Raw genomic sequence first — 18,222 nt, forward strand, 5'->3', positions numbered from 1 at the left:
ACCTATGTAGTTTAATCGAAAATCATGTTATGGGGAGGGGGGGCACTAACATGGCACTGGTCCGGAGACGAATCACTATGTAACCTGCTTGATCGGCAATCACATTCACGAATCACGATTATGATTCGTGATTACGATTTAATGATTATGAATCACGATTATGTATTGTATTATGTCGAATATACAATTTCAAACGTTGTCAGCTTGAGGTAGCAAATAATAAGATTACGAATAATTTTGATTTTCTTTTATTATTTTGACACACAGGCATCAAAGTTTGCTTCAACTTTAAAATACTCTTTTTCAATTCTTTTTCGTTTTCACGTTTTCACTCGATATACAGGAACGGAATAGTGTACGACCAATAATAAAAATCAGGTAGAGAATTATTGACAGAACAGATGTTACGAATAAGCAGACATCAATGAGATGTCGTTGATAGAATGGCATGTTTTTGGAGGACAGCTGTAGATGTTTAGTGCCTCCGTGACGGATCACGTACTCGATCCAGTACACGGCAACATCTACTCCCGGCATTAACTGGTCGCGCATCAATGCCGATACCCGAGAGGCGTTCGCCCGGACACTGCAATTCAATTATAATTCTTGTAGCATTTCAAACTTTTAGAATTACGTTTAAAATGTGATTTGTTAGGCTACTTGGGATCGTGAATGAGATACGTAAAGGCTTCAGTTAAGCTCTGGTCGTCGATTTTGTCCCAACCGAGTTGGACTCCCCAACCTCCACGTTTCACCTTGGCAATATTTCCTCTTTGGTCGTTACCGAAAGGCAAGCCCAACATCGGGACTCCGTGATAGGCCGCTTCCTGAGTGCCCAGCATCCCTCCGTGACTGATAAAAACTCGAGTATTATTATGCCCTATTTAATAAGAAATCAAAACAGTTAATAATCAGCTAGAAATTAGTTAATGGTATAGGATTACCGAGAAGATCCTGCTGCGGGAGCCAATTAACCATCATGATATTTGATGGCATATTTAAAGGTGCATCTGCCTCCCATTTCCATACCACCCGCTGGGGAAGTTTCGAGAAGACTCGAATAAAAGTGTCGAGCGTTTCTTTTGGCATCGATGAAACGGGAACGAACGATCCTAAAGTGAAAACTATGAGTCCATCCGTGGCTCCATCCGCAAATTCTTTTAATCCCTATAAAGATGAAATTGATAATTAATTTTGGAATAAGACATGTTTCCTCCTAATATAATTCTTCGTGGAAGCTTACCTCCGGTAAAGGTTGTGCAGGTCTGGTGTGAAGGGCTCCTATCGGCACCATTGTCGGCGGTAAGGATCGTGGCCAACTAGTCATCGGATGACTGTTGATTATGCAAATGCTGGCTTCTCCCTCCAATTCGGCGATGGACCGAACACCAGGGAAATGAGATTTGACTAGGGCTTCTAGATCTTTTTTGATGTAATGAGTTATAAGCACGCCCATAATCTCGTTCGGGATAATGTTCATGAGCCGCTGAGAAAATGTCATTCGATCGTCAGCATCTAAAATAGGTAACGGAACGGAAGCGTAGTCAATCGGAGCGCCCATTGCGACCAGCGTCGAGGGGAAAGCGGAAGAGGAACTGTGGGTCACGAACGGCACTCCGACGTGATCGAAAATGGGAAAAAGGAACTCGTGAAACATTCCGTCCACAATGAACAAATCAGCGTCTCGCTTCTCCACGATCTCTCGAAATTCCGGGAGATTTAAAAGGCTATCACAAGCTTTTAATGAAATTTCTTTTATGTACGTCAACATGGTCAAAAATTGGGTGGCTCCCTTTTTTTGCATGGCGAACCAGTCGATTTCAGCTTCGTCCATTCCTTTGGCGATGTCTGCCAGGAATATTTCGCGACCGTTTTTTACTTTCTTGGCGATGCCTTTGAATGGAGAAATGACCGTCACTTGGTGACCCCTCTGTGCTAATTCTTCAATGGCAGGCATGACAGCGATCATGTGACTTTTGGAACAAACGGCGTACACAACCACGATTCTCGCACTAATGCAGGACTGGACGAAGCTAGCAACTAAAACGGCCAACAGTATTGCTTTGACATTCATCTTGAGGATCTAATGGTCTTGACTATGTAATTTTACGACAACTATATACTCTGGTTTCGGTAACGTTTCCTTTTGAATTCCAGGACCACACTGTGAGATTTATATAGTGCGTTCAAAGACCAATCTTGAAACTATTTTGTTACGCAAAAGGTTACTGAGCGGAGTTGCTTAATCATTATCTTAATCAAATAAGACGAGTTTTTATCAGCTTTTTGAAACTTTGATCTCTTACTTTTTAACTCATGGGAGTTACGTATTTTCTGTAAGGTTACTAAGAGAAACTGTATTACACGGTATTGTTTTTTTTTAACGTTTTTAATTTCATTGGGAAGGCAACCGTTCCCGCTATAAACCTGAATAAAACCAAAATAACGTTATTGAATTTTATCACTTTATACCGTGATATTAAATATTCTTCTCTCTCCGCAGTTCAATTACTACTCAATTTAAGGCGTAAGGTTTTAAAAGTTGTCTTGTTGGTTTTATTATTGATTGATTATCAGTGGAACGTACAACAAATCACAGTAATATTGTAGAGCTTGTTTGTTTCGTATATACGATTCAAACGAATCAAGCTACTCAAACTCGCTCAAACTAGTAAATTGAAATTATTTTTCTACCGTCATCCTGACTCTTTGAATTTGTTAAATTGAAAAATATGGAAAGGCGCATCTAGTTTTTGGGTTTCGTAACACTGGTGAAACAAATGCCGTTGTGTTTTGTCGGCAATCTCTTCTAGCTTTGCGATATTTACTTGTATTTGCGTATTCACGCGTATGAGAGTTCATTGAGTGTCGGAACTGAAAAATTGGGTTGAAAGCTAGTTATCTTTGTGAACATGTGATTATGCATCTGTTTACTTGCGTACTACACTTTGATTGTTGTCCGTAAATTAACCTTTGGAACAGTGGACTATCAGGGCAGGATGACAATGTAGTTTCAAAACGTTTCAACGTATGTTTAAGCCGTTAAGCTCACATGTTGTTAAATGCGCGCTTACTAAGCCATGTGATTTTTTAATTGAAGACAGACGTTGTATTTTAGAAAAAAAATAAGCAAAATGGCAGTGATTAACGTGATTAACTACCCAGTCTTGTTAAAGGGCATATTCCGCACTTTTGAATCAGTACTCAGTAGTAATCATTTAAAAAATTATTCTCAATTTAAACTTAATGGTATAATTGGACTTTAAATTCAATAGCAAATTCAATTCAATGCAAAACAATTTCGAAAAAAATAATACTTTTCCCTATTTGATTGAAGTCTCAGCAAAACCCAATCTATTTATTAACATGATCAGTTAGTTATATGAGTTCAAATAAATGAATTAAGTAAAGGCTGGGACACAACGCAACGACCTTCATTGTCTGGAAAATATTCCATTTAGACGAGGTTGCGAAGCAGTTCTACAACTGGAAAAAGGTGCCCTACCCTCCTCTGTTATGTCCAGGACGGAATACGCCCAGAAATTGAGTTCATAGGAGAGAAAAAGAAAACAAACAAAGACTGTTAGAATTATCGTGAAAAATGTAACGGTAGAACTGGCCGGCAAGGCCAGTGGCAAAACTGAGCGAGACCAAGAAAGCTTTCTCTCGACGTCAAGCAGAAATCGACAAAGAAAAGTGTTTGTGTTTGATAAAGCGTCCTTCATCAGCATCTCCACACGACTGCTGTCGATAATGTAAGTCCTCACTTTGCATTTCCAATAACTCCAACTGTCAATATTCTCGTGTCATCCATCTACGCATCAATCAGAATGCTACATTATACTACTATTTCGGTTGCACCAGCGGCAGTGGCCCAAAATTTGGCCTTAAGCGAATAAACATTTAGTGTATTGAACACAAGAAAATACACATTACTTATTTTTTGTTTTCGACTTGACAGGGTTATTACGTTGGAGACATTTGGAGATGAGAAAGCGGACCGTGTAGTAACTTGACGTTAGCATCACGGCTAAAATCACAGCAAGAAAAAGGACAACGTCGACGAGATACTTCTGGTATAATGGGACATACTTTGATGACACCTGCAAGTGTTTGGTATTACCGTGACGTAGAACATGTTCGATCCAGTAGACGGCCAACTCCGTTCCCGGCACCAGTCGATCACGCATCAATCCAGATAACCTCAAGGCGTTGGCTTTAAAACTGAAAACAAATCAGGTACTTTGAAACTATTCTATTCTTAATTTTAAAAATTTGAATTTCGCGCGCGGTGTTACCTGGGTTCGTTAATCATTTTCACAATCGAGTCGTACAGCAATTTTTCGCTCAAGTGCTCCCAATCTAATTTCAATCCGAATCCCTGTTTCGTGGCCATTGCCAAGTTTGTATGCTGGTCGTTACCAAAAGGCAAACCGATTAAAGGTACTGCGTGATAAATCGCTTCTTGAGTGCCCAGCATCCCTCCGTGAGTTATGAAAATCTTGGCGTTTGGATGTCCTACATACAATTTTACGGCTATTAATTTTTATTAGACCTAAAGTAATCAAATTCTTACCTAGGAGATCTTGTTGTGGTAGCCAGTTGACCATCATGACGTTAGATGGAACATCTTCCGGAATTTCACCCTCCCATTTCAAAACCACTCTTTGTGGAATTCGTGAAAACACTTTTAGAAATGTCTGTAGGGAATCATTTGGCATTGCAGTCATTTTTACGATGGATCCGAACGTGAACACGATAAAACCGGCCTCGGCTTCGTCAGCGAACGTTTTCAGTGGCTGTAAATGTATTAAACTTAATTTCTTTTACTTTAACAAATTTTCACATTTTGTTTACCAGCGGTAGCTCTCGAGCTGGTCGTGCGTGAATAGCTCCGATGGGTATCACAGTAGGTGGTAACGAACGAGGCCAATCAGTGGTGATGTCGCTGTTGATTAGGACTAGGCTGGCCTCCTTCATAAATTCACCTGACGGCCGAGCGTTTGGAAAATCTTTTTTGACATAGGCGTCAATCGTATCGAAAATGTGGGCTTGTCGCAACGAGTGGAACGACTGAGCCTTGCGGATGTTAGTCAGACGCTGGGCGAAAGTCATTTTGTCGTCTAATCCCGTCTGCGGAAACGGGATCGAAGCGTAATCCGAATCAGTTCCCATGGCTTCAATTGCAGCTGTTGTCCATGGGCCGAAAGAAGAGCAATGAAAGACGAACGGCACTCTTAAATGTTCAATGATTGGGAAAGTGAGCTCGCTCACGATTCCGTCAACTATCACCAAATCCACGCTACGTTCCAGCATAATCGATTGAAATTCGGGATTTCTCATCATTTCATCGTAAATAAAATTATTGGTGTAGGGTAGTGCGGTAATCATGGTTTTCAACTGGGTCTCGTCGTCACCTTTTTCGGTATCATACCAATTGACTACCTTTTCGAGAATCACGTCGATACTTGTGATTTGAATTTCGTGAATGTTAGTCATCTTCTCGGGGGATTCGAAGCCAGATACGATTGTTAAGTTGTGACCTCTTTGGGCCAGCGCTTCCAGGACGGGCATGACCGCTAGCTTGTGACTTTTCGAGCCCAGTGGGAGCAAGACCAGAATTCGACCTCCATAGCATGCTGTGAACAAATGGCACAAAACAATCATAAGCCAAAGGAAATTTTTAGGTTTCATGATTTCACACAGTGACCTCTCTCCGTTGGAAATTAAAAATAACAACTGACTTGAAATCCTGTGATTATGTTTTCTTGCACGTAGACCAGCACTCGGATATTTTCTTATCTTTTTTTTTTCGAGCCTTTGCTCATTTGCCCCCAATGTTTCAATTGATATCAAATAGTTCCGTACTTTTTTAAAAATTTTAGATAAGCATCTTTTGTTTGCGCATGTTGAATCACCTGCATTTTTCAAACTGTCAATATCCAGCGATTGTAAAAACTCGCCAAGTCATCAAGGCAAACGCAACCGCCCTTATAAGCGCTGTAGATTAAAATATTTATTGCGTTATTTTACGAAATCATTTTTTATTGGAATAATATTTTTAAATGCTGGCCTTCGTAATTCCTGTGTCCCACAGGGAGGATTTATTTCAAACAAACATGTTTTCGAAAAAAAAAACAGTATTATTTTTTAAAACCGGAAATTTTAAAGCGGATTTTTATGACCTTTTTTTCGGTGGAGGTCGTAATACTAAATCGACCTCGAATTCGAACTATAAAGCGGACTAGGTTCCAAAAGAAGTCATCACAGTTCAATTCGACAAGTCTCATCGAACTCTCAAGTATCTTTTTGCTCGAAAATGAATTCAACTTTGGTAAAAAGATAAATTTCCCCGCAGTTTTCTGGGTCTGTTCTCTTTAACGAGCACGATCTTTAAACACTTTCTTATGGTTGTCTGAAACAGGTTTCTTTCACTCTGCTGCTATTGGTGTGCTGCATTCAAATGGCTAGTTTTCGTCCGATTGTAGAGCCGCCTCAAAAGTTTGCGCCATCGACAGCCGACGATGCCGGATTCAACCCGAATCAGCGCTCTGAAGCGGATGACTTCATCCGGTCGAACGGAGTAACTGGCGAAGAAATTCAAGAGTACAACCGTCTAAGTAAGTGTATAGGTTTATGTAGCTGCGCTAAAAATAGGTCGATTAATAATGAGAAAATGGGGGTTAATTCCATTCTCGTTCGTGTTACAGGCGGATTCAACCCTCCGGCTGGTTCTCCAACGGGAGATGAGCGCTCTTTAGATTTGATAGACGCCATCAAGTTCTGGAACTGGAACATGTACGATAACTTCCGTCAATGGATCATTGGCCGTCGCCACACCACTACAACCTATCGCCCTGTAGTTGTTATCAATCAATTTGATCGCCCTAGTTACACTAACGCTAATGTTATTCCGAACCGACACTAAATCTGGCTGGCCAGAATGTGTTCTTGAGGTTTAAGTTGTGTGCGCTGTTTTTTTTGTTGTTCAATACAAACATTGTACATTTCTAAATTTTCTGTTTTGACCCTGCAGAATATTTAGCGGTTTTTTTTTTCAGGTTGCGCAACAACAAAAAAGTAGTACAACTGGCGGACTTGAAAGACAAAGTACGCTTTATTTATGTAGGTGAGTGGAGGTCACAAAGTAATTAAGCGATCGCTAATGACATATTAATAGCATTCAATTCGAACCTTGATGAGAAATAAGCTCATCTTGGAATTTTATTTTCATTGTTAGTTCCCTTCTAGTCATTTAATTAAGAAGAGACCACAAGATACACCAATAGAAATTTTCCGGTATATTATCTGGGCTGTTCAGAGCGGTTCAGAGAAGTTTGGGATGGTTATTCTGAAATAATTAGTATTTACTAGGAATGTTCACCTCGTGACTCCCTTCGTCATTGAGCTCTGAAAAATGGTAAATGAAGTTACATTTCCAACTGAGAATCTAGAGAACGTCTTTGCAGTTGCATACGACATTTTGTCCTTTAAACACTGCGCGCATTCATAAGGCCTTGTTAACTAAACATGGACACGGCTTGGGTAAAATTCCTCATTATTTTTTGGCGTTGGCATTTGCAAGTAACTCAATTTCAACTTTCTTTTTACAGATTGTTCTCATTCTTCTAATGGTGTCTTGGATTTGTCCCAATGTTTACTTATCGGTAAGTCAGAATTTTCTTTTTAAGGGCATATTTGCTGTCAATCTCGATTGCCAACTGGATTTCGAGTGAAATAGTCACGTATCTGATTTGATATACCGTAGGTGTTTGCAATCCTCCAGCTGATTCTGACTTGGCCGGTCCAGAAAGGTTTGGCTTGGTTTCAAAACATCAAGTTGGAACCTAGAATGGATTCATAATAAGTCATCGACTCGCTCTTTATCACCCGCTGGCGCTGTAACGTCGTTTTTTTTGGAGGGAGATGAAAGTTTTATTTTTATTTTGAACTTAATAATTAAGTACATGCAATCTCTCCGATTGCTCACGTGAATAGATTGGCCAATGGCGATGTGTCTCTTTTTACTTTTTTCTTTCTTCCTTTCTAGTTATTGCATAGTTGCTTTCTTTTTTTCATTCAATGTTTATGCATATTCAATTATACACCTCGCGATGTTGTAAACGTGTTGGGTAGGTTTCCTACCGAGGTGAAGTCGAACATGAAGAGAGAAACGAAACGAGTATTTCCAGTTGCCGGACTTATAAACTAACCTCTTTTACGCCAGATAATGACCAAACGGTACCGCAAACTAAGATCTTTTGGCTGGAAGGTTTTAGGTTGCCGAACTCGCTGACCGAGTTCCTCAAGACATTTAACGAAGACAGCTTTTTTTTCATGCTCATAGGGGTGTGGCTCTCACCTCTCGAAAGATGGCGCTGTACCACCGGAGCAACCGGTTCCGGCGGTTCTATTCCGGTTCCATTATGATTATCTTCCAATTTTCCACGATACCTTTGCGTATATTGAAAGTTGTCGCTATCCATTTGTTCTAGTTTTTCAAATGCACTCAAGAACGCCTTGCAGACTTTCAGTTTGCGCAGTTCAATTCGAAACGTCCTCTGATAACTTACACACAAGCACTTGATTCATTCGTCATCATGGATCTTGGATGGGTAATTTAAATCAAAATAACCTTTCGCCACTGAAATGGCACCGTGAGTAATGTGCGGGTAATTTTCAAATTCAACTTTAAAGGTTACCTTGGGTCTGCTGGTCGTTTTGTATACTAGGCCGGACTTTTATCACGTGGTAAGAATCAAAAATTCAAGTTTTTCGCATGATTACTGTGACAACTGCTGTGTGTTTGAATCAGCTCGCTAAATTTTAATTATTCACGCATATTCATTCAAAAGAGTTATTGTTTCCTGCGACGAGTTTTGACGAAACGCCAGTGAACTGAGTTGCATTGGTCAACGGAATTCATCTGCAAACGCAGCGTACCGTCTTGGATGGAGTGGAAACTTTCCTTATTTTTGTCTGTGACCGATGACTACTTGAATCACGATTTCAGTTCGCTTAACAAAAATATTCATTTCGAAAGTTGGAAATGATTGGACATACCGGTTAATACAATTTTTTTTTCTCTATTAATGATTTTGTTTTTTTTTATCTACTCTGTAGACTTTTCTAATCGAAAAAAGTCATGCTTGAGAAATAGTTGAATAAAACAAATTTTTTAAAGCACTACAGTTGTGAGCACCACACGTCAATTGAATACTACTTACGTGTCAGACATTGCTGCTTCACATTTCACTCAGATATTTTACAGCATAACTTTTACCAATTTCATACTTCAAGTGGAAAGGCAAGACGTGAAACAAGTCAAACCTGTTCCCGTCTTTGGTCTTCATGACTTAAATTTAAATTTAAAAAAAAAAGAGGAGGAGAAAACGATCATCGATTACAGCCGCCACCTAGCGGTCGTCTTAGAAACCTTGACATCTTTTCGTCATTCATTCAGTGAAGAAATGAATCCTATACAGTTGAGTTTGAAAATTGTGATTCGCCATATCACTCATCCCGAACTTTAATTGAATGTTTGTGCAATTAAATTCACTAACTATTGAACTTTAAAACTCTTCGTCACTCAAGAAATTATGAGCACCAACTTAACTATGCATTCTGTGTGACTTTGAAGACGTTGAGCATGTGTCAAGAAGAAAGTTTCATCGTGACGAATCGAACCCATCATGGGCTCAGAATGGCCTCAGCCCATATTGAGAAATCTACCCTTTTTCTTACCAAAAGCCAGCCAGCTAGATGACCCTCTTCAAAAAGTAAGTGGTTGTTTTTTTGTGTAATTAATTAAGTCGGTTGCAACGTGAACTCTCGTACGTCTCGTTTCGTTTTTTTTACCTCGTGATGTTTCGTGAATTCGAAAGCCAATCGTGATGTTTTCCCAACGCTAGTTGTGGGTTTCGCATTGTTAGTTATGTCTATATATTTTGATTGATGATGTCTGTGGACCGATTGTGTTTATCCTAAACACTCAACGAGAGACGGGCTGAGAATGACCGAGTGTAAGTTGATCTAGCCATGGCCAATATTGTTTTTGTGGTTGTGTGCACAACGAGGGTAGAAACACCGAGGGGAGACAAAATAATAATATAGCCCTAATACAGAAACAGCTTTCTTTCTCATACAGTATGTGCCAGTATGGGGTCGAAGATGGTAAATAATTCGAGCTACTTCATTTTGTCTGCAATTTCATTAATTTCGTTCAATAACCGAAACTTTCTAAAAACCTGTTGTTTAGAATTTTGGCATGATTTTAGGCTCGGCAATTTTATTTACTTGAGAGATCAAGCCAAAAGATAAAAGGCGGGAAAATTCTTTGTATGATTTTTCAAACAGAGAATTAGCCTGGTCTCAAAGGAATTCCGATAAATGCTCTTTTAAAACTTCACTGTAATTCAATTAAGATATTACTTGAACCCAAATAATGACGTAGAAATATCACACCCTCGCACCCGTGGCGCCAGGCACCTGGTCGCAATTCACAACAATGTCACAGTTCGACGCTTTTTTCGGTTTGTGTTGGTTCAACTGCGTTGATGACTCACACCCTGCTGTGCTCAGCTCGCCTCCCCCAGTCACTCTTGATTGTTATCTGTCTGCATTGCTGGAACGTTCAATTCTCTGATGGCAAATAGAGTCGAGTCGCGTGCCGTTGGGATTATCTTCATCAAGTCGAACGGCTGTCAAATATCGACGAGTGTGTTTTTATACGTGCGGTCGGGAGATGCCTAGTAGCAGACGCAGCTGGGCACACTCTCTTGTTTCTCTCTTTTTATTTTTCAATATTCCCTTGTATCTTGTGAAGTGCATTGAAACAATCTCTTCGTATAGAGAGGATGTGATGATGGCGGCAGGAAATTGTATAGCTACCGTCTCGTCCCGACTGCTGACCACCGCGTTGCCCAGTCTAAATACGTTGATGTATTTAGTCCGGCCGAGTTTGTTATCTTTACCAAAAGCTAGTCATCCTCCCCCCCCCCTCCTCTGTGTGTCTATTTAACCTTTTGTTTGACAGTTAAACTCTCTCTCTCTCTTGGGTGCTGACAGTTAAACGAACCATGTGCTTGTGGTCTCATCAGTAGGTAAAGTCAGCAGTCGATGGCGCCGTCTGCATAAACCAACTGAAATTGTCGTCACAAAATTTGGCTTTTCTTTGAATTTCTTCGATATTCTTTTGGCTCGAGTATTGATCGCTTATTTGAATAACTATGGTGGCGGATAGAAGAGAAAAAAAAGGAAAGTTCGTCATCTTGTAGCGACAGGTAGCCGTTGTTGAGTGTTGGAGCACTTGGCTTGGCTAGCGTTGATGGATGGCCGTTAAAGTAGAAACTATTGTTAAACAATAGCCCGTCCACTTCATCATATCGCATTTGGGTATCGTATCGCACCACAGCAATTTGGAAGCCAAACGCCGCTTATTTTTTTACATTTATTCACGTCGATCCATCACAGGAACCGCGCGCTGTGCTGCATGTGCAGCAGCACCCGACTTGAATTGAAAGCTCTTGTTACTTGATTATCTTCTATTCGACTATTTCACTTTTTTCTTCCTGTAAAGTTTTAGGGTTGATTTGCCAAAGGAAAACCCAAGCGTGCGGAATGAACAAAGTATCGACTTCCGAGAATCAATTTAATAATAACAAAACAACCGAAACTGGAAACGTAGAAATCGTCTGTTGGTTATTCGTCTACAAGTTTGCCAAAGAAGTTTCTTTTTATATGTATATACGTTTGATCAGTCGAGTGTTTTATTTATCGATGGTCTTCCTTTTTTCGTCTTCCCTCTCGGCGGAATAACCGGAGTCTCCTCTCATACCGCACGATTGATTAAATCACGTTTGATTGAATAATGGAAAGGAAGTAGCCCATGTTCGATGTACATATTGGGCAGCCAAACTTGCAGCTGATGGGCGGCGGCGGCGGCGGCGTATACTGTCGGTAAATAATCAAGAGCCCCAGCGGCACCGGTATTGATTCAGCCCTGCTCAGCGCAGACTTGACTGATCGAGTTTCACGAGTACCAATCGCCGGTCTTACGTGATTGTGATGATGATGGACAATCAATCTTGACGAGATGTGTGTCGCGTGCGGATCGGATGACACGTACCCCCCCACTCGTGCGGGTCTGAAGAGATGGTCGATGGGCTTTCGAGTCTCCGTTAGATGGCATTCGCCAAAGACAACAAGCAGAGAGAGAGAGGAGCCAATCAAATCCGAGTTGTAATAATAAATATTGACTCCAACGAGTTTCTATCGCCTTTTTTTTATTTTTGGTCGCCAGAATTGTTCACATAAATTCACGTGATCTATTGTTGGGAATTTGAATATTGTATAATTTGAATAGTAGCCGCTTTCGTATGCCGTCGTGATTTCACCGTAGGGAAAGAAAGAAACGAATTTCATAGGTCTATACTCGTTTTTATAATTTCTGGTTTTGTGTGTCCGTGTGTTGCTGCTGTTGGTAGTGGGTCATCTCCATCTCTCGCATGGTGAATAAGGTCGTAAATTAGCGCAATAAAAGTCCACGTAGGAAAGTATCGTATAATAGAGAAGGTGGCTGATGTTTTTCCAGCTATGGCAAAGGTCAGCTTCCTTTTTTCCGAGGTGCATAAGGCAGAGGAATAAGGAAAGATGGGGGGACGTTGGAAACGGTCAACAATAGACGAATGGCCGACGCCCATCATGTCAACTTTTGAAACGGTTTTTTTTTTCTTTCTTTCTCTGTGTGTGTTCGCATGCGGCCTGTATGTTGTGCGTCTGTGTGTGCTCAAGGGTTATAGGCCATCCTTTTCCGAGTCTCAACACATGTCCAGCAGTTCTTTTCCATGCGTGTACGCATGCATGGTGGCTGGTACTTGAGCGGTCCGTCAGTCTGTCAACTCATTAGCATCTCGTCATTTTCTGTTTTGACTCTTTTTCTCCCCCCTTTTTGACTCTCTCCGACCCTTCAACCGTGTCGACTCATTGACGGACACCCAGCATAAGGTGCTGGACAATAGTCTGAATGAGCCTTGATCACTCTTAATGTTACTCAATCCTTTTGAATTGCCGTCAAAAGAGTTGTAAATGAGCCCCGAGCCTTCGTGTAGCGCATCTTTGACGGGACTGAATCGGTTGGTGTAGGCAAATTGTAATTTATGACGAAAAAGGTGAAATCGAAGGATAAATTTGAGGAGATGTCGTCAACACGTGAAATTTACAGCCGAAACGAAGGAAGGCCTTTTTTTGTGTTAAAGGCGTGCCCACCGTATTACCGTATTACCAAATATTATGCGGGGTTTTTTATGTAGAGACCATCATCTACTGCCGACCGCAAAGCGGCCGAAGAATTTTTTTCGACTTTTCTTTTTTTTTAAAATTTATTTCGGATCCCCCCGGTGGTTTATGTGTGTCAAGTTCTCGGTTTCGTTCGTTCGTATTCGAGTTCCACATTGAATACATTATCTTTTTATTCTTGCGCGCAGGGCCTTGATATAGAAACACAGACGATATAGCCCCCGCGTTCCTTTTTGCTGGACTTTGTAAAATAAAATTGGGTGCGGATGGGAGATGTTGCCACCACAATGCGGTCACACCCATAAAAGGCGAAGGCTGAAAACATCAAACATCCCAGTATAGGAAATCTCGAACACAAAATTCGAAAAAGGGAAAGGAAATGATTTGATTTTTTTTCGGTTTGGTTCAGAGTTGTTTTTCAACATCACTTGCTGCAACAGCCGCTATAGGTTTAGAAGAATAGTTTGTTCGTTCATCTATGTTTCCATCGAATAATTGAAAAATACCTCTTCTCTTTTATCTTATCCTTTTTTCTTTTTCAATTATCGGCTAGCTCGAATCGGCTTCAAGAGTTGCGGGCAGACATGGGCGTTGAAGTGACACGTCCATTGCGATTGATTTAAATGCAAGCTGCACTTTTTTCCATTTCTCGTTCAGCCCAGAGAGAGAAGAGATTTCCAGTGTGTTTATAGTCGGAGCTAATTGGTCATTTCGGAGGTTGTCGAGTCACTAAGGAGAGAAAGAGGAGCGATAAGAATATTGGAGCATCCGGACATTTAGGAAGAACGAAACGACGCGGTTGAAAGCGCAGAGTCAGACAGAAAACGTGAAAAGTACAAACAAACAAACAAAAAAAAGAGAGAGAGAGGATGATGAAACCCGAGTGTTTCATGTGTTGTGCGCATTCCGGTTGAAGGGCGCCGAGAGAAAACCGAAACAGTGAAAAGAGCAGCAGCAGCAGCAGCAGCTATAGTAGTGGGTTGCGTCGGCTCATAAATCCTCTAGAGTTGAAATAACAGCCAAATAGCATCAGCTAGCCAGCAGCTATATCAGAGCAGAGCGGAGCAGAGTGAGTGTATTGTGACACAATGGTGCAGCTTCTATAGCTTTGGCTGTTTTGGCTGCTGCTCCTTATTTCATTTCCCTTCATCTTTTTCCCTCTTTTTTGTGTGTGTTGTATTTTTATTTGCCTCTTTCGCTGTTGGGTCCCGCTGCTGCTCCGCTTCCTCTCACTAAAAGCTGCGATAAATCCCGGCCGCAACAACAACAACGACATCAACTCCGGGCTATAGTTGTTAACTTTGCTATGACGCAAAAGGCGAAAGGGTACACCACCCCACGCCATTCTCGTCTCGTGTTTTTTTAGGGAAAATGTTTCGCCCCTTTTAAAAATGATTCCCAAAAAGTCTTTTCATTTTCGTCCATTTCTTTTTTAAAGTTGACTCGTCTTTTCATCTTGAATGACAGGAAGAAATACAGCTCGTAATATATAAAAAAAAAAAAATTATTTCCATTCTCGCTTAGAATGAGTCAGGTTTGTTGTTCGAGTTCATTAGTCGACTTCCTGGCGAAGGAGAGAAAAACCAAATTATTTTTTCCCGACTTTCTCCGGTTGCCTTGTTTTTTATTAGACCACTTTGCGCAACACACACACATTGACGCTGGTAATTACCTATACAGAGTAAAAGGCGTCGTCAAAGTCGGGAACTATCAAATTCGGTAGCTATTTTAAAAAGTCTTTCTGCAGAGGATCGCGTGACGTTGACAAAGAAACCGCCGTGTTTGCTGCCTGTTTGCCTGTTGGGAATGGGCCCGGAGGGCCCCGCCAGTTGATGCCCGTCGCCGGTCCATAAGCGTCTCAACGGCCCATTTGCCTGGCACTCGAAAGCGTCATCCAGCAGACAGTCTTGTCGGTCCGATTCGACGCCTATTTGTACAGCCGACGTCGCGGGTCCCTTTTTGGTTGGACACTTTGGACGGAAAGTCACTTGAAAGCCAAAAAGGAACTTCCCATCGATTCATGTTGAGAGACTATTCCGTTTTGACCTTTTGTCCTCTTTGGGTTCCCACACCGAAATTGGCAGTCTGTTGCCAAAATAATCAAATGCTCTTTAAATATTATTGGTGCTTTGCTGAATTCAAATGTTGATCCGCTGCTGGTCATCTGCGAAATTCTGATTAGGGTCGAACGTTATTTTTGGAGGTGGGACGTGAATTAAGGTGCTGAACCCCCCCCCCCCCCCCCCCGATGTTGAGATCAATGGGTATAAAAAAAAAAGGAGACTGCTGTGTAAATGGAAAAGGAAATAGTAGTGTGTGTGTGTTTTATTTACCAAGGACGGCAGGATTTGCAGGAAGCGCCAAAATGCCGCCGCCGACAGTCGCTAGACGAGGACTCGCCACTTATCAGCCCCAAATGTTAATTGCCAATCGGGGATGAGGAGACGAGGGCACGCTACTGGTTCTCCTATCAGAGGAAGCGCTTTTATGGGGGGCCACGACAGCAAAGAGATTCCGTCTTTCTGATTTTCGGAAGCTCAGGTATCAAGGTGAAACGCCCAAGGGGGGCACACAAGATGTGGGAATCAAAGAGGGGGGTCGTGTACCGACTCAGCGATTAGCGCGTTCATTTGAAAATGTTTTTTTTTTCTTTCTCCGAACCAGATCTTCTCTTATAACGTCGGTGGTCGAAGAATTTCAGAAAGAAAAAAAAAACGATTTTCTATTTCTAGAAGAAACAGAAGAAGCGAGAAGAAGGGAAACCGGAATTATTTATCTGTTGGAAGCTTTTAAACGAAGAATTTCCATATGCACGAAATAAAGTGCCTCGAGTATTTTTCGAGTCGACTTAAGTGGAAGCAAACAAAAGAAACGCGAAGGTAAATCTCAAATCGTGTTTCTTGTTAGAGGACTATATAGCTCGTCGCTGCTGGCCAGCCTGTCTGAGCTGTGTGTGGGTGTGCACGTTAAGTGCCTGGCAAGTCCCGTCACGTGGAAGGTGTTGGCCTTTATTTTTATTTTATCCTCTGCCTTGTTGTTTCCATTTCCATCCGGAGCCCAACAACAACACGCGGTGGGCTGACCACTGCGCCGTGCGTAATTCCAGCCAGGGCATAATAATACAGAATGCATAATATTGAATTCTTTTTTTGGGTAAATTTACTTTTATTTTATTTGTGGAAATATAAAAAAAGGGGGGAGCCTAGCTCGGCCATAAATGTCCGACTCGATTTACAGCCGCATCTTTTGTGCTATTCAATCGCTTCACCTGTGTGCTCTACGTTGATTTATACGCAACTTGTTATTTATTTCTATCGGAGGTTGGCTCATATTCGGATTTGATTTCCTTCTGGCCTCTTTTTTTTTAAATACTTGTTCAATTCCATTTTGAGGGGCGATTCGGTTGAAATAACGACTTCATCTTCTTGTGGCACCCCCTTTGAACATGTTTGTGTTTTGCCCTCTTCTGTTCGAGAGTGGCTCTTGTGTCCTCTGTTTTCTTCTTCTCCCGAAAAAATACGATTATCGTCCGCTGCAGCAGCTGTTGCGTTATGCGTCTCCTTTTCAAAAAAATCTTTCCCAAATTTTCAATTTTTTCTTTTCTTTTCTTATTTATTTATGATGAAGCGCCCCTTTTGAGTGAGCGGAGAATTTCGGGGTCCGTTTGAGACCGGGACCTTCTTCTTTTTTTTTTTTTCCCCAAGTCGATTCAATGGTTGTGTCACGCGGCCTCGGGTCTCTTGAATATAAAAGAACAAGAAGGGGAGGAAGAAGAAGAAGAAAAAAAGCTTTTAGCTGCGCCAGTGTCTCGTTATCTTCTTCTTCCCTCTCTTTTTCCAACATATAATATCCGTGTGTGTATACACAGACGCACAAGTTGCTGGCCATGAATTTTGACTGCAAAGTGCTGCTGCTGCTGCTGGCCCAGTATATTCAAACCGACCGACAAGTTTCTCTCTCCCTCTTTTTGGGTGGCACAGAGCGGTGGGTTGCCTCTCTGGCATTTTCTTTTTTCTTTCCTTGTGGAGGAGCAGAACATTTGGCTGTGGAAAATAAAGAAGAAATACCGACGACTGGCTTGTGTCACGATATTGAAAAGGGGGGAAAAAAAGGGTATTGAAAATGCCCATAGAATTTGATTTCATTCACAAAGCCAAATGGTCTTCTTGTCTGTTTATTCCAAAAAAAGAATTCAATGGCTCGATTTTGTTAGCGAGAAGGAAACAGATTTATTGTTCGAAACCGAACTCGTTTGTTTGCGGGTTTGTCCATCGACCACTACCATCAATTCTGCCAGTCCAAGTTTGTAAATATTCATAAATCACGTTGAATTATCGACAGGAAATTGCCTTTTATTTTTGGCTAAAAATCGGTCGAGTTGGATTTCTAAATTCGAATTCACCTCGACCATCAGCACTCATCGACTGGTAGAATTTTTCCTCTTCTTTTGTGACATTTAAAGAATTTTTTACGTTTGTCTTGAAATAAAAGAGGAAAAAAAAAAGGAAAACTCGTTTTGATTTCCTTCCCTATTGAAATTTCCCTCCTAATTTTTTGGTTGGAAATATTTTATTGACATGTCCAAATGACCGTCAACTTAAGAGATGTATGTGTGCTTTTAGTGTTTTAGAGCTGGGGAATGTCAGCGTCATTATATCATATCGGGTTGGTCTCTTGCCTGTTGGTTGGCGGCGAGCGCAGCGGTTGCCGTAGATGGAACCATCAAAAGACTTTAATGCATATCGAGCCCAGCTGAGTTGGGAGAAGGATGTGGCCTTTCTTGGCCGTTGACTGTCCTCGCGGGAGGTAACTTTTGACCACTGATAAGTCGTGAATTTGTTTGTTTTGGCTTTTTCTCGGTGGAGAAGAATAACGACAGTGTGGTCACTTGGTTATAACCAGCAAAATCCAGTTATGGCTAAAAGC

The 18,222-nt window shown here is 41.3% G+C and overlaps 3 protein-coding genes and 1 long non-coding RNA gene across 5 annotated transcripts; 2 read left to right on the top strand and 2 right to left on the bottom strand.

Moving 5' to 3' along the window:
- Positions 1–232: 232 nt before the first annotated feature.
- Positions 233–2,165, bottom strand: LOC124193625 (UDP-glycosyltransferase UGT5-like). Its single transcript, XM_046587545.1, has 4 exons — positions 1,244–2,165; positions 945–1,167; positions 661–880; positions 233–586 (listed from the first exon to the last, which is right to left on the bottom strand). Exons 1-4 carry the CDS (start codon positions 2,072–2,074, stop codon positions 304–306), a joined length of 1,557 nt encoding a protein of 518 aa, XP_046443501.1. The 5' UTR covers positions 2,075–2,165; the 3' UTR covers positions 233–303.
- Positions 2,166–3,615: 1,450 nt separating this feature from the next.
- LOC124194949 lies at positions 3,616–7,015 on the top strand. Of its 2 annotated transcripts, none has more exons than XR_006875093.1 (4): positions 3,616–3,755; positions 3,962–4,239; positions 6,425–6,620; positions 6,711–7,015. XR_006875093.1 is itself a non-coding variant. In XM_046589357.1 (4 exons), the coding sequence occupies exons 2-4, from the start codon at positions 6,320–6,322 to the stop codon at positions 6,926–6,928; spliced, it is 429 nt and encodes a 142-aa protein (XP_046445313.1). In that variant the 5' UTR covers positions 4,119–4,239; positions 6,202–6,319; the 3' UTR covers positions 6,929–7,015. The 2 variants fall into 2 exon arrangements, 1 of the variants encoding a protein (XP_046445313.1); XM_046589357.1 differs by lacking the exon at positions 3,616–3,755 and adding an exon at positions 6,202–6,334 and having other exon boundaries at positions 4,119–4,239.
- On the bottom strand, positions 3,888–5,748 carry LOC124194948 (UDP-glycosyltransferase UGT5-like). Its single transcript, XM_046589356.1, has 4 exons — positions 4,858–5,748; positions 4,577–4,799; positions 4,299–4,518; positions 3,888–4,224 (listed from the first exon to the last, which is right to left on the bottom strand). The coding sequence occupies exons 1-4, from the start codon at positions 5,692–5,694 to the stop codon at positions 3,933–3,935; spliced, it is 1,572 nt and encodes a 523-aa protein (XP_046445312.1). The 5' UTR covers positions 5,695–5,748; the 3' UTR covers positions 3,888–3,932.
- Positions 7,016–7,434: 419 nt separating the features above from the next.
- Positions 7,435–9,093, top strand: LOC124194951. The gene is made up of 5 exons (XR_006875094.1): positions 7,435–7,545; positions 7,614–7,667; positions 7,769–8,615; positions 8,698–8,751; positions 8,856–9,093. It is a non-coding gene; the product is annotated as an uncharacterized LOC124194951 (long non-coding RNA).
- Positions 9,094–18,222: the final 9,129 nt, after the last annotated feature.

This window comes from Daphnia pulex, chromosome 5 (assembly GCF_021134715.1).
Source record: "Daphnia pulex isolate KAP4 chromosome 5, ASM2113471v1".
Classification (NCBI taxonomy): Eukaryota; Metazoa; Arthropoda; class Branchiopoda; order Diplostraca; family Daphniidae; genus Daphnia; species Daphnia pulex.